General features: G+C 36.4%; 2 protein-coding genes across 2 annotated transcripts; both read right to left on the bottom strand.

The window, feature by feature from the left end:
• Window positions 1–522: 522 nt before the first annotated feature.
• On the bottom strand, window positions 523–7,099 carry LOC111793730 (protein DETOXIFICATION 40). Its single transcript, XM_023675750.2, has 7 exons — window positions 6,711–7,099; window positions 5,096–5,727; window positions 3,196–3,252; window positions 2,786–3,024; window positions 2,032–2,150; window positions 1,771–1,857; window positions 523–684 (listed from the first exon to the last, which is right to left on the bottom strand). The coding sequence occupies exons 1-7, from the start codon at window positions 7,053–7,055 to the stop codon at window positions 625–627; spliced, it is 1,539 nt and encodes a 512-aa protein (XP_023531518.2). The 5' UTR covers window positions 7,056–7,099; the 3' UTR covers window positions 523–624.
• A 2,200-nt stretch (window positions 7,100–9,299) lies between these two features.
• LOC111792565 (protein DETOXIFICATION 40) lies at window positions 9,300–15,014 on the bottom strand. The gene is made up of 7 exons (XM_023674071.2): window positions 14,682–15,014; window positions 13,161–13,792; window positions 11,874–11,930; window positions 11,025–11,263; window positions 10,838–10,956; window positions 9,947–10,033; window positions 9,300–9,498 (listed from the first exon to the last, which is right to left on the bottom strand). The coding sequence occupies exons 1-7, from the start codon at window positions 14,994–14,996 to the stop codon at window positions 9,427–9,429; spliced, it is 1,521 nt and encodes a 506-aa protein (XP_023529839.2). The 5' UTR covers window positions 14,997–15,014; the 3' UTR covers window positions 9,300–9,426.
• Between the last annotated feature and the right edge of the window lie 306 nt (window positions 15,015–15,320).

Genomic DNA, 15,320 nt, shown 5'->3' on the forward strand with positions numbered 1-15,320 from the left:
TCGAGTCATCTTGCACGCACCTCACTATTTCTCGTACAATAACCATCGAACTCTACTACATACTATTCTTATCGAACAATCTTGAACTTTCAGTGTTTATATCAGCTTGTGTCGAGTCGTCTTGCATGCACCACACTATTTCTCGTACGATAACCATGAAACCCTACTACATACTGTTCTTACCGAACAATCTTGAACTTGCAGTGTTTATATCAATTAGTGTCGAGCCATCTTGCACGCACCTCACTATTTCTCGTACAATAACCATCGAACTCTACTACATACTATTCTTATCGAACAATCTTGAACTTTCAGTGTTTATATCAGCTTGTGTCGAGTCGTCTTGCATGCACCACACTATTTCTTGTACGATAACTATTGAACTCTACTACATATTATTCTTACCGAATAACTGTTTGACTCTGCTACATTCGATCGTCAAAGTTAATCGTATAGTATTGAATCCTAGATACGTGATGAGTATAGCTGAAACCGATTATAAGTAAAATAAAATTACTATAATTTTAACCATAATCACCAAATTCTTTATATTAAGAGGAAAGATTTGAAACCCTAAAACAATGCAACATTCTTATATTTATTTGAAAAAGTTGGTCCTTCAAGCTACTCAACAATTTGCTTGTTGTCATCCCACTTGTTTAATCTTTTTATTGCTTCTTCCACCTGCAATTCAATTCAAAAAAAATTTGTCATTTTTTCTATGGTATAGCAATTTTAGCTATTAATTATATATATTTTTATTGATTTTAAAATTTGTCTCTAAAAAAAATCATAAATTTAGCCTCGACTATTAGTTTATGGTGAAATTTTTTGTGAGATCCCACCACGGTAAGCATTGTTTATAAGGGTGTGGAAATCTCTCCCTAGTAAACGGGTTTTAAAATTTTTGAAGAGAAGTTAGAAAAGGAAAGCATAGAAGAACAGTATAGGTTGTTCGAAGGAGGTGGATTGTGAGATCCCATGTCGATTGGAGAGGATAACTGTGATGTCCCACATTGGTTGAGAGAAGAACAAAATACTATTTATAAGGGTGTGGAAACCTTCCACCAGGAGACACGTTTTAAAGCCTTGAGGGGAAGCCCGAAAGGGAAAGCCCAAAGAGAACAATATCTGCTAGTTGTGGATCTGAGCCATTACAAATGGTATCAGAGCTAGACACCGGACGATGTGTCAGCCTTCTTGCTGTTCCGCGAAGGGGGTAGACACGAGACAATGTGCCAGTAAGGACGCTGGCCTCAAAGGGAGGTGGATTTGGCGAGGGTCCCACATTGATTGGAGGAAGGAAAGAATGTCAGCGAAGACGCTGGACCTCGAAGGGGGTGGATTGTGATGTGTGCCAATAAGGACGCTGGACCCCGAAGAGGGTGGACTGTGATGTCCCACATTGATTGGGAGGAGAACAAAACACTACACTGTGGGGTGGATCCCACATTGATTGGTAGGAGAACAAAACACTACACTATGGCGTGGATTGTGATGTCCCACATTGGTTAGGAGGAAAAGAAAACACTGTTCATAAGGGTGTGGAAACCTTCCACTAGTAGAGGTGAAGACAATATCTGCTAGCGGTGGTTTTAAAAAATAGTCTCGAATTTTCTGGTGAATATTTATATTATATTTGTAATATTAGAATTATTGTTTTTATTTTACCAAATTCTATAAAAACTAACTTAATTTCAAGATATATGGTCAATTTAAAATTAATTATTTCCTATAATTATTATTATTTATTTATGATATATTATATACCTCTTTATTCCAATCTGTACGCCACGTCACCCATACCAAAATTACCGTCTGCATGAAAGTTCCACCCATCAACCCTATCCATATGCCCTGTACATAAATTAAAATTTTCATTAAATCTTTAATACTATTTTTTAACCAAAAATAATAATTACTTTATCAAATTTAATTTAAATAAGTAACGAAAAATAATTCATATAATTGCTAGGTAATTCAATTTCTATAATGGACCTAACTAATTGTCACATTCTTGTATCTTAATACCTTGGCGCCAAATTTGAAATAGAAGCCGAGGAGGGCACCCAAGGGCACGCCGACGATGTAATAGCAGCCGACGTTTACATAGGCGACGAATGCTTGCCACCCACATCCAACCGCTACACCTTTGAAGATCAAATCATAACAAAATTAAGCAAAACCCAACTGCCCCAGCTTCGATAAAATAGTGATAACTCCTAATTCTTTCAATTTGTGAGATCGTGTAGCACAACATGTTCTGAATTCGAATCAAAATTTGAAATACAAGTTCAGCTTTATCTTCACTCAACATTATTCATAAGACTTTAAAATGAGTATGTTAGGGGAAGGTTTCCACACCCTTATAAAGGGTGATTTGTTCTCCTCCCCAACCAACGTGGGACCTCACAATCCACCTCCCTTCGGGGCCCAGCGTCCTCGCTGGCACTCTTTCCTTCCTCCAATCGTTGTGGGACCGCCCCTAAATCCACCCCCTTTAGGACCAACGTCCTTACTGGCACACCGCCTCGTGTCTACCCCCTTCGGGGAACAGCGAGAAGGCTTACACATCGTTCGGTGTCTGGCTCTGATACCATTTGTAACGACCCAGGCCCACCGCTAACAGATATTATCCTCTTTCGGTTTTCCTTTTCGAACTTTCCGACCTTAAAACACGTCTGCTAGGGGAAGGTTTCCACGCCCTTATAAAGGGTGATTTGTTCTCCTCCCCAGTCAATGTGCGACATCACAAAAGTTGAGAAGGAGAAGTATATTTTATTACCTGTTAAGACGGGTTGGATTCCATTGAGGAGGAGGGTGAGAGAGAGAAGTGGGCATAAGTCGGAGACGGCGGCGGCCACGGCGGCGCCATCAGTGAAGATGTAGCTAATGACGTTGCGAAGAGCCAGTACAAGTACGGCACAAGAGATGGAGACAATGGTGGAGATGGCAACCACCACCGCCACGGAAAACGCTGCGGATTTTGGATTCCCACTTCCCAGTTCGTTGCTTACTCTCACACTGTAAATTACGGAAACAAAAATAAATAATATAAATAATATAAAACCAAAAAAACTTAATTTTTTTAAATAGGAAATTAAATAGTTATCAAATGCTTTTGGAATGTAATTTCTTAAAAATTAATAATTTTTACAATTATTTAAACTAATTGAAATAATTGAGAAAAATTACCTGGCGGCAGCGTTGAAGCCGACTGAAATCATGTAAACCCATCCATATATGGTCATACTACAAAATTACCACATATTTAAATTAATTAAACTTTAATTACACCATCAACTAACTTTTAACCGTGGTTAAAAAAAAAACTTTAAAAAATTATTTAACTTTCAATAGAATTTCAAAAATACCATTACACTATACTATGTTCCTTTAATAACTTTCAATCTTTTTAAAAAGTTAAAAAAAAAATTAAAAATAACATTAACACCCTTATTTAAAAAAAGTAAAAAAAATTCTTACCATCAGTATATGGTTCCTTTCAAAATTCATAAATATTTTTTAAGGGTTTTAATGAGATTTTTAAAATCCAAAATTATTTTTTAAATAAATTTAAAAGTTAAAAGAGTATTTTTTCCGTTTGCAATTTTTAAATTTTTCAATAATTTTAAAGTTTTAAAAGAATTTAAGAGCTGTATTAAAAATTTAAAAATTTACAAAAATGTCTTAAAAATATGAAATAAAAAGATATTTTTATTAATTTAGTCGGAAGAAATAACACAAATAAATTTTGATGACAGGTTGCTAGTATTGTACGGAAAATAGTAATTAAAGGTATGGTAGTGGTCAAAAATAATAAATAAGATTTAATATTGTCAGATAAATAATTGAACTCAAGGCTTGAATGAACCCCCTAATAATGAAGCTTTCTTCTTCTAATAATAATAATAGGAATAAACCAATAATTTCTCTATTTCACTTTATGATTTCTGCCATTATTTTTTACTCAACTTCCAAAATTGATCAATAGATTTCATAATTTTCTCATGCTATATCACTTATTTATTCCTTAAAATATGCCTTTAATTATATATATATATATATATAAAAAGTCTAAAGTTTGGAGTATTTTTATTCATTTAAAATTAAACAAAAAAAAACCATAAAATTTTTAATAATATTTTTAAAATATTCTTAAACTTTAAAAGTTAATTAATACTTTTATAGTTAGTACTATGTTTAAAAAATATATGTGAAATAGGATTCACACCCTTTATATTTATAAATAAAAATTTTAAAAAGTTACCGTCAATACATAGATGAAAACTGTATATGAACACGTTATAATATTTTTAAAATGTGTTACTTGTTGGGTGATGAAAGTCCCACCTATGCTAATTTAGGGAATGATCATCAGTTTATAATCAAGGAATACTCTCCCTGTTGGAGTGAGGCCTTTTGGAGAAACCCAAAACAAAGCCATGAGAGCTTATGTTCAAAGTGAACAATATCATACCATTGTGGAGAGTCATGTTCATCTAACATGGTATCAGAGCCATGCCCTAAACTTAGTCGTGCCAATAGATTAGTAAATACTCAAATACCGAACAAATGACTCCAAAAGAAAAGGAGTCAAGCCTCCTCGAAGGTAGTAAAAAATGACTAAGACTCCAAAGGAGTCAAACCTCCTCGAAGGTAGTAAAAAATGACTAAGACTCCAAATGAGTCAAGCCTCGATTGAGGGGAGGCGCGGAGTCGAAGGAGTCAAGCCTCCTCGAAGGCAGTAAAAAATGACTAAGACTCCAAAGGAGTCAAACCTCGATTGAGGGGAGGCGCGGAGTCGAAGGAGTCAAGCCTCCTAGAAGGCAGGCAAAAATGACTAAGACTCCAAAGGAGTTGAGCCTCAACCGAGGGGAGGCGCACTTTGTCAAGGGGAGGTGTTGGATGATGAAAGTCTCATATCCCCTAATTTAGAGAATGATCTTTATAATCAAAGAATATTCTAAGGAAAAGTCGAAAGCAAACCCACTGGAAGTGGACAATATATTTTTATTTATTTATTTTTTAAAAATAAAAATGATATATTTTAGATTTTTTTTTAATAAAAGAGAAAAAGAAAGAGAAGGATTACCAAATGGAGAGGGAGTCAAGAGCGAGCTCAGGGTTGTCAAGCAATCCAGCAAGCAAAACCAGAATCTGAAAATACCAAGTCTCCAAGCACAGCATCACCGCCGACGCCGCCGACAGCTTAAAGAACCCAAACAGCCCCGAAAACGCCTGCACATTGAACCCCCGCCACGTCTTCTTACAACTCCCGCTCTTCACAATGTAAACAAATTGCCCCACCACGATCACCCACCACGACAAGCTCAGCACCAGCGACACTCCCAGCAAGCCCAGCCCCATTTTATAGGCCGCCAACCAGCTCAACACCACGTGCACCACAAGCGTCCCGGCCGATATGAAGGCGCTTGGAAACACTATGCTCTGCGCCTGGAGAAACTTCTGGATGGGGAAGTTTAAGGCGTAGGCGTAGATTTGAGGCACCAGGCCGTACACGAAAGTCTCGGATGCTGAAGCTATATCCTTGGATTCGCCCAGAAAGAGCAAGATTGGCTTGCAGAATATGTAAGTGATGGTTAAGACTACGCCTGTTAGAGTTAGTAATATGGCTGATCTCTGTAAATATATGCCTAGCATGTCGTATTTCTCGGCGCCGTATGCTTGCCCGCATAGCGTCTCCACTGCGCTTCCCATTCCCAACTGTTTGGTTAAAACATAGATTGATGTTAACTTACCGAATTTGTTAGGAATCACGACTCTTTACAATGGTATGATATTGTCCACTTTGAGCATAAACCCTCGTCGCTTTGCTTCATACCAATGGAGATAGTATTCATTGCTTATAAATCCATGATCTTTCACTAAATTAACCAAGGTGGGACTCACTCCCAATAATCCTCAACAAATTTTATCCAAGCGAACCTGTATCGAACTAGGCCGACGAAGCTCGTGGATTTATAAGTAAGGAACTTTATCTCTATTAGTACGGGTTTTTTTATGAAACCAAAAGTAAATCCATGAGAATTTATGCTAAGAGTGGATAATATCATACTATTGTGGAGGTTCATGGTTCTTAATATGGTGCCAGAGTTATGCCTTTGACTTAGTCATGTTAATAGAATCTTAAGTGTTGTTGTGAGCCTTAAAAGTGTAGTCAAAGGTGACTCAGGGCTCTAGAGAAGGAGTCGAGCCTCAATTAAGGGAAGGTTGTTCCAAAGCTTATGCTCAAGATGGACAATATCACCGAGCCTAAATTAAGGAGAGGTTGCTCAAGAGCTAGAGGACTCCATAAGATTATGGGTCATGAGAGCTTATGCTTAAAGTAGACAATATCGTTGAGCCTCAATTACAAGGAGGTTGTTCGAGAACTCTAGAGAAAGAGATCTCCCAAAGACCATGGGTCATGAAAGCTTATACTGAAAGTGGACAATATCATCGAACCTCAATTAAGGAGAGGTTGTTCAAGAGCTCTCGGGAGGCTGTTTGAGAGCTCTAGAGAAAGAGATCTCCCGAAGACCATGGGTCATGAGAGCTTAGGCTCAAAGTGGACAATATCATACCATTTGTGGAGGTTCATGATCGGTCCCCACCTAATTCTCTGTCCCACCCTACTCGGAATTTATATATATAATATCAAAAGTAAGGATTTGTGTTCATAATATGGGGTTAGCAATGTAAATTACCATGAGACCATAGGCGAAGACTTGAATTCCATTATTGCCAAGAGAGGAAGCGGCAAGCTCAAGGTTGCCAAGGTGGCCGGAAAAGATCTGCGTGGACGTCGACATGGCGTAGTTAATCATGTACACAAAAACCGCCGGCGCTGCCAAGTAAAACAGAAGCTTAATCTCGATCCACGTGGCTTGACTATAACGCTGGACCACCGGCATCTCTGTGTCCGACAGAATCCTCTCCAGTTCGTCGCTGCCTTCGTGCTTGTTCGAACACAACGACTGAGACGACAACAACGCTGCCGCCGCCGGCTGCAGCAGCGCCTGTCGGAGATCATCTTCATAAGCAGATCCCATCTTTTGTCCCAAAGAGAAAGGGATTCTTTTTGGCTTTTCGTTCCTCTGTTGAGCACCAATTTATAGCTGCGGACTGTTTTTTAAAATATCAAACTTTATCAAATTTCATTAAATACCCTTCAATTTAAAAAATAAAAATACACCTACCATTAATATAAAAAATATGCATAAAAATTAAAAATTAATTGTAACGGTCTAGATTCACCGCTAGTAGTTCCTCTTTGGATTTTCCCTGGTTAGGGAGAGGTTTCTGTTAGACGGACACGACTCTAGTCTCATACTAATGATCATGCGTTTATAATTCAAGAATATTATCTCCATTGTTATGAGCCCGTCTGGAAAAATCCAAAGCAAAGTCATTAGAGCTTAGGTTCAAAGTGGACAATATCATACCATTGTTATTTTTCTTGATATCATTGATTAATTTGGTACTTATTCTTATGAACTAATGAAATACCTATGGTTCATATAACAGTTTACACACTCTTACAAAGGGGGTTTCGTTATCCTCTATTTTTTAAATTAACTGCAAATTATTATATTTATATATTAATGGTAAAAATACTTTTTTTTTAAAAGGTGTTTTTAAAGTTATTATTAATTAAACATTAAAAATTCAAAAAATAAAGGGTATTTTTTATTTTGAAAGTTGAGAGGGTTTTTTTTTTTTTTTTTTTCCTCCAAAATTAATGATAATATTATTATTTTTTAAATAAAAATTTTTAAAATTTAAATGTACCAATTTAAAAATATTTATGAACTTTAAATTTTGTAGCACCATTCTAGTACTTGCGTTGCTCTACCTGCCCCACGCGGTAACAATTAATTTCTTATGGTGGGACCCACTTATTGACTATTCAAGACAAAATTGATTAAGTGAGGTATTAAATTAAACTTTTAATTAAAAATATGATTTTGGTCTCCTTAATGTAAAATTGACTTCATTGTACTTTACAATATCCCAATTTAATTCTCATGTTTTTCCATAATTATTTAATTTTTCAAACGTAACTTAAAATTTAAATTATTAATATTATTTTTAATAACAAACTACCAAACAAAAATGGCGTTTTAATAATAAAAATCAACTCTTTAATTACCAACACCGACGAAAATAAATAAATTGTTAAAACAATAAATAGGCACCAACGTTTCGTCTCTTTCACACACAACCTCGTCCCACGTGAATCATATTTTCACAATTATATTTTCTTCATTAAATAACCATTAAATTTTTATATCTAACATCAAATCATTTTATAAATATGACAAAAGTAAATTATATCTAACCACCCGATCTACCGGCCGATATTGTCCTCAAGGTTTTCACACTCTTATAAATGGTGATTTGTTCTCCTCTCCAACCAACACGGGACATCATAATCCACCCCCTTCAGGCCCTAGCGTTCTTGTGGCACTCTTTCCTTTCTACAATCGATGTGGGACCGCCCCCAAATCCACCCCCCTCTGGGCCCAACGTCTTTTTACTGGCACACCGCCTCGTGTCTACCCCCTTCGGGGTACAGCGAGAAGGTTGGCACATCATATCGATGTGGGACCGCCCTCAAATCCACCTCCCTTTGGGGCCCAGCATCCTTACTGGCACACCTCCTCGTGTCTACCCCCCTTCGAAGAACAACGAGAAGGCTGGCCCAATGTGGGACATCACAATCCACCCCCTTCGTCACATTATATCGATGTGGGACCGCCCCCAAATCCACCTCCCTTTGGGGCCCAGCATCCTTACTGGCACACCTCCTCGTGTCTACCCCCCCTTCGAGGAACAACGAGAAGGCTGGCCCAATGTGGGACATCACAATCCACCCCCTTCGAGGCCTAGCGTCCTCGCTGGCACTCTTTCCTTCCTCCAATCGATGTGGGATCGCCCCCAAATCCACCCCCCTTTGGGGCCCAGCATCCTTACTGGCACACTTCCTCGTGTCTACCCCCCTTCGGGGAACAGCGAGAAGGCTGGCACATCCTCCGGTGTCTGGCTCTGATACCATTTGTAACAACCCAGATCCACCGCTAAAAGATATTGTCCTCTTTGGGCTTTCCCTGTCGGGCTTCTCCTCAAGGGTTTAAAATGCGTCTGCCAGGGGAAGGTTTCCACACTCTTATAAATGGTGATTTCTTCTCCTCCCAACCGATATGGGACATCACATTAGATTAATAATGTTATCGTACCGTAATATAAATTGCAAATAAAAATGACTCAATAATTATTAAATAATAAAAAAAATATTACGAGATTTTAGATCATAAATTTCTAGGGAAATAATTTTTGTTTCCTTAAAATTAGGGTTAAATAATGCACAGTAATTATTGAATTCAATAATCAAAGTGGTTGAACAAAAGTAACTTTAATTCTTCAACTCTTATCCTTTGGAAGGCTGTTGCTTGTGTCATTCCATTTGTTTAATCTTTTCACTGCTTCCTCTACCTGCAATCCCAATTGTTATTCTATTTTTAATACTTAAAAAGACTAAATAAAATTAAATTTAAAACTCGACCAAAAATATAAGATCAAATGAAAATTATACGATCAAAAGAATATTTTTGTGAGATCTCACCTCGGTTGGTGAGAAATGAACGAAACATTTATTGTAAAAGTGTAATATAGGATCATAAACAGTAGTAGGTCAGGATCATGTAGTAGTTTAGGATCTACTTGAACAGAATGTCTAAAGAAGACAATATCTGCTAGCGGTGGACTTTGACTATCACCGAAAAGTATGATGCACTGATTGATCGGAGTAGAGCTAGATCGTCTCTCCATAATGGATGTTTTTTAAAAATCGTGAAGAGCGTAACGAAATGCTAATAGTGGGCTTGGATTTAAGCGGAAATGAATGAAATAAGAGAAACTACGCATAGAAAAATCATGTTACCTCTTTATTCCAATCGGCTCGAAGGGTCACCCATACTAAAATGCACGTTTGCATCGCGGTGCCACTAAGCATCCCTAGCCATATGCCCTACACATGAAACAAAAAGAAAATTTATTTTATTTTTATTTAACGTTTTTTTTTCTCCGACCACTCATAAAAATAATTTGGAAGGTAATTTTTTAAAATATATTAAAATTAAATTACAAATTTTATAAACTAACATTTTACTTTTATTAAAAATAAAAATTTGAATAAATTATTCCAACAAATTGAACCAACCTTACCAAAAAAAAAACAATTGGGATGAACCTAAAAATGTCCAACCTAACTCGACTCGACCTTGTTAAAGTGGATTTCTGCCCAATGCTCTGACTGTCAAAGTGGACAAATATCATACCATTGTGGAGAGTCATATTCGTTTAACATGGTATCAGAGTCATGCCCTAAACTTAGTCATGTCAATAGAATCTTCAAATGTCGAACAAAGGACTCCAAAAGAAAAATGAGTCAAGCCTCCTGCCTCGAAAGTATATTAAAAAATGACTAAAACTCCAAAAGAAAAAAGAAGTCGAGCCTCGATTAAGGGGAGGGCCTCCCGTCTCGAAAGCATAGTAAAAAATGACTAAGACTCCAAAAGAAAAAGAAGTCGAGTCTCGATTAAGGGGATGCGTACTTTATTTGAGGGGAGGTGTTGGATGAAAGTCTCACACCAGCTCATTTAGGGAATGATCATGAGTTTATAATCAAAGAATACTCTCTCCATTAGTACGAGGTCTTTTGGGTAAGCCCAAAGCAAAGTCATGAGAGCTTATGCTCAAAATAGACAATATCATACCATTATAGAGAGTCATATTGTCTAATAGACCCGACCCGACACACGAAGAACCGTACCTTAGCTCCAAGTTGAAAGTGGAAACCGAGGAGAACTCCGAAGGGCAAGCCAACAAAGTAATAGCAGCACACATTGACCAAAGCAACAAAAGATTGCCACCCACATCCCACAGCCACGCCTGCATTTCTTTTATTAACACCATAATAATAATAATTATTATTATTATTATTATAATAATAATAATACCAGATAAAACAGGCTGGATTCCGTTGAGGAGGAGAGTGACGGCCAGGAAAGGGCAGAGGTCAGAAACGGCGGCGGCGACGGTGGCGCCGTCGGTGAAGAGATAGCTAATGACGTTGCGGAATGAAAGGACGGCGGAGGCGACGAGTATAGAAATGAGGGAGGAAATGGCTACCACCACCACCACTGAAAAGGCTGCGGATTTGGGATGCCCATGTCCTAGTTCATTTCCCACTCTCACGCTGCCAAACCCAAACCATACAAAAATTAAGTATTTAAGAAAAAAAAATTAAAAAAACATGTTTTTTTTTTTTAAGGATGAACACGACTCTCCACGCTCGTATGATATTGTCCACTTCGAGCATTAAGCTCTCATAGCTTTGCTTTGGGCTTCTCAAAATACTTCGTACTAATGGAGAGAGTATTCGTTTATTATAAACCACGATCATTCCCTCAATTAGTCTAGGGACTTTCATCTAACCATTTGTTTATTTTATCAATTTTTATCGTCCAAATTTTTTAGTTTTTAAAATATTACTCAACTGTTTAATTTTTAAAAATAATTGTCAGAGTATTTTAAGATGTGACCCATTTTCATACTCTTAAGATGTGACCCATTTTCATTTCGAGCTTAATTTTTAGTTTTTTAGCTTCAAAATTAAATTTTAAATACTAGTTCAACATTTTTTTATAAATATTTTTAAAACTAAAAACATAATTTTATGACCTATTTAAATATATATATATATATATATATATATATTTTCTTTTTTTTTTTTGTTTAATTTAAGTTTTCAAAATTTGGGTTGAATTTTAAAAATATTATTGGGAAGAAAGAGAAAGAAACAATTCCTAGCAGCTGCATTGAAGCCAACAGAAATCATGAATGCCAATCCGTTAATGGTCATACTGCAAATAAATAAATAATAAATAAATAAAAACTTCAAATTCAGAATTATCCCTTTTTTTTTCTTTTCTTTTTTTTAATATAATTTTGAAATTTAAATATTAATGTCAAAAATTAGTGAAGGAAACACACCAAACATTGCCTTACAAAGCAATCAATGAATCAAGTTCCCACATACCCTACTCACTTTTGTCGGTGTCGAGTAACGACTACGAGCACGTTTTTATCTACTTATATTATAAATTTAGTTTCTATAATTTTGATAACTTTAAAATATAATTCTTATTTTCCTAAATCATAGAGATTAGGGCTTCTAAAACATTACTATCTTATTTGGATTAAAAAAAAAAAAAAGACGTTTGTGCCCATTTGACAACTTGAAAAAAGAAATGAGAATTTATGTTTATAAGGACGTAGAAAAATCTTCCTGACTGACGTGTTTTAAAACGTTGAGGGAAGTTCAGAAGATAAAGTTCAAAGATGACAATATCTACTAACAGTGTGCTTGAGTTGTTACAAATCATATCAGAGCCAGACACCCGAGAATGTACCAACTTGGAGGTTAAGTCCCAAAGGGGTGGACACAAGGCGATTTGCTAACAAGGACATTGGGCCCTGTTTAGCCCGAAAATTGAGACGTTTGTGCCCCTTTTGGCAACTTGAAAAATAATGAGAATTTATGTTTACAAGGGTGTGGAAAACTCTCAATTTTAAAACGTTGAGGGGAAAAACTACAAAGAGGACAATATGTGCTAGCAGCCAACTTGGACTATTAGAAATGGTAATAGAGCCAGACATCGAGTGGACTTGGACTATTAGAAAGGGTAACAGAGCCAGACACCAAACAATGTGCCAACTTAGAGGTTAAGCCCCAAAGGGGTGGACACGAGGCGATTTGCTAGCAAGGACGTTGAGCCCCGAAAGAAGGTGGAATGGGGAGTCCCGCATCGATTGAAGAAGTAAACAAGTGCTAGTGAAAATGTTTTGCCCCAAGGGAGTAGATTATGAGATCTCACATCAGCTGGGAAGAAAAACAAAACATTTTTTATAAACACGTGAAAAACTTCCGACAATATCTATTAGCTAGCTGGGTGTTTTGACTATTACAACATTAAATACAAAATCGAGTTAATTTAGTTTCGAAATTTCAAGTATTTTCAAAGATTTTTAAAAAATTCACGAACCAAACAAGAACGACACAAAAGGAAGAAAGGAAGAGAAGAGATAAGTACCAGATGGAGAGGGAATCAAGAGCCAACTCAGGATTATCAAGCAACCCAGCAACCAAAACCAGAATCTGAAAGTACCAAGTTTCCAAGCACAGCATAATCGCCGACGCCGCCGACAATTTAAAGAATTCCGGCAGCCCCTTAAACGCCGCCCAACTCAACCCTCTCCAACTCTCCTTAAACCTCCCACTCTTCACAATATACACAACCTGCGCCGTCACAATGATCCACCACGACAGGCTGAGCACCGACGACGCCCCAAACAACCCAAACCCCAGCTTATACGCCGCCGCCCAACTCAGCACCAAATGCACCACCAGCGTCGCCGCCGATATGTAGGCGCTGGGAAGCACCACGCTCTGGGACTGAAGAAACTTCTGGATGGGGAAGTTAAAGGCGTAGGCAAAGATTTGAGGGATCAGGCCGTACACGAAAACGGCCGCCGAGGAAGCAATTTCCGGCGACTCGCCGAGGAGCAGCAAGAGGGGTTTGGAGAAGACGTAGAGAAGAGTTAAGAGACAGGCGACTAAGGTTAGCAAAATTGAGGATCTTTGTAAGTAAATTCCTAACATTTCGTATTTTCCGGCGCCGTAAGCTTGGCCGCACAGCGTCTCCACGGCGCTCCCCATTCCCAACTGTTACATCAAAATTATCATATAACAAATTCAAAATTAATATTTCAAATTATCATATAAACTTTTTAATTTATATTCAATAATTCGTTTAAGTTTTTTTTTTTTTTTTTTCATTATTGTTTTTAAAATTCACGAAATTAATAGGCCTATTTGATAAAAAAAAATAATAATAATTTTGTATATAATATCAAATAATTTTTATTTTTTTTTAATATGTGATAGATATTAAAAATTCTAATAAAAAATAAAAAAAAATCTTAAATTTATTAGATAAGTTCAGATTTTATGTTAAGTATAAAATTGAAATATAAAAAAATCAATATCTAATATATCAAACGATGATGAAAGTCCCACATCGACTAATTTAAAGAATGATCATGAGTTTATAATCAAAGAATACACTCTTCATTGCTATGAGTCATTTTAAGGAAACACAAAGCAAAGTCATGAGAGCTTATGTTCAATATTATACTATTGTGGAGAGTCGTGTTCGTCTAACATGGTATCAGAGCCATGATTCCACATCTTATGAGTACAAAATTGAATTTTTTTTTAAATGTTTTTAAACATTTTAAAATTTAAAATTTAGAAGCATATTAATTACAAAGTTGAAGTTAAAAAAAAAACATAAAGCATAAAATTGAAAATTTTAAAACTTTTTTAGATATTTTAAAGTTTTTTTTTTTTTTTTTTTGAAAGAATTAATATATATAATAGATAAGATAATTTTTAATAAATTCAACAAATTAAAAAATTTAAAACCATATTAATTACAAAATTTAAATTTTAAAAATTAAATAAGTTATAAGCATAAATTAAAATTTGAAATTATATAAAAAAAAATTAAATTTGAAATTTAATGTTTTATTAATTGAAATTAAAAACATACCAAGAGACCATAAGCAAAAGTTTGAACGCCGCTGTTGCCGAGAGAAGCGGCGGCGAGTTCGGCGTTGCCGAGGTGGCCGGAGAAGATGCGGGTGGACATAGACATGAAGTTGTTGATCATGTACACGAACACCGCCGGCGCCGCCAAATAACCCAACAGCTTCAGCTCGATCCAAGCCGCCAGCCGGATTCGAACCACGAAGGGCAATTCTGTGTCTGATAATATCTTCTCCAGCTCGCCGCTTGGCCCATGCTTCTTCGCCGCCGGCTGCACCAATGGCTCCTCAATATCTCTATTCTCATACCCATATTCCATCTTCTCTCTCTCTCTCTCTCTCTCTCTGTCTTAGCCCTTTAATTTATAAGTCTTTTTATGACGTCATTAATATTTTAATTTTATTTTTGTGGTGCTTCTTTTGTATTGGACAAACTAATTAAAAGCTGTAGTTTATGGTATCATTTGCATGTAACTTTTTAAATAATATACACCGTGGATAAGATCGGAAGACAACGGGATGGGACACATTACTACTTCAAATAATTGGTTCTCATGTTAACCTTCAAATAATTATTTTGAGATTTCACGTCGCTTGGAGAGGGGAAAGAAGTCGTCTTCGCAACGGCATGTAAATCTGCCTCT

This window comes from Cucurbita pepo, chromosome 4, assembly GCF_057944985.1.
Source record: "Cucurbita pepo subsp. pepo isolate OVF chromosome 4, ASM5794498v1, whole genome shotgun sequence".
Classification (NCBI taxonomy): domain Eukaryota; kingdom Viridiplantae; phylum Streptophyta; class Magnoliopsida; order Cucurbitales; family Cucurbitaceae; genus Cucurbita; species Cucurbita pepo.

Coding starts and splice junctions, on each gene's coding strand:
- LOC111793730 (XM_023675750.2), bottom strand. CDS start 7,055: ATGGGATCTGCTTATGAAGATGATCTCCGACAGGCGCTGCTGCAGCCG. Junction 3,253..5,095: donor CTTGACTCCCTCTCCATTTG/GTAATCCTTCTC, acceptor GTAATTTTGTAG/TATGACCATATATGGATGGG. Junction 3,025..3,195: donor GGCTTCAACGCTGCCGCCAG/GTAATTTTTCTC, acceptor CGTAATTTACAG/TGTGAGAGTAAGCAACGAAC.
- LOC111792565 (XM_023674071.2), bottom strand. CDS start 14,996: ATGGAATATGGGTATGAGAATAGAGATATTGAGGAGCCATTGGTGCAG. Junction 10,034..10,837: donor ACTTTCAACTTGGAGCTAAG/GTACGGTTCTTC, acceptor TTTCATGTGTAG/GGCATATGGCTAGGGATGCT. Junction 9,499..9,946: donor GAGCCGATTGGAATAAAGAG/GTAACATGATTT, acceptor TTGGGATTGCAG/GTAGAGGAAGCAGTGAAAAG.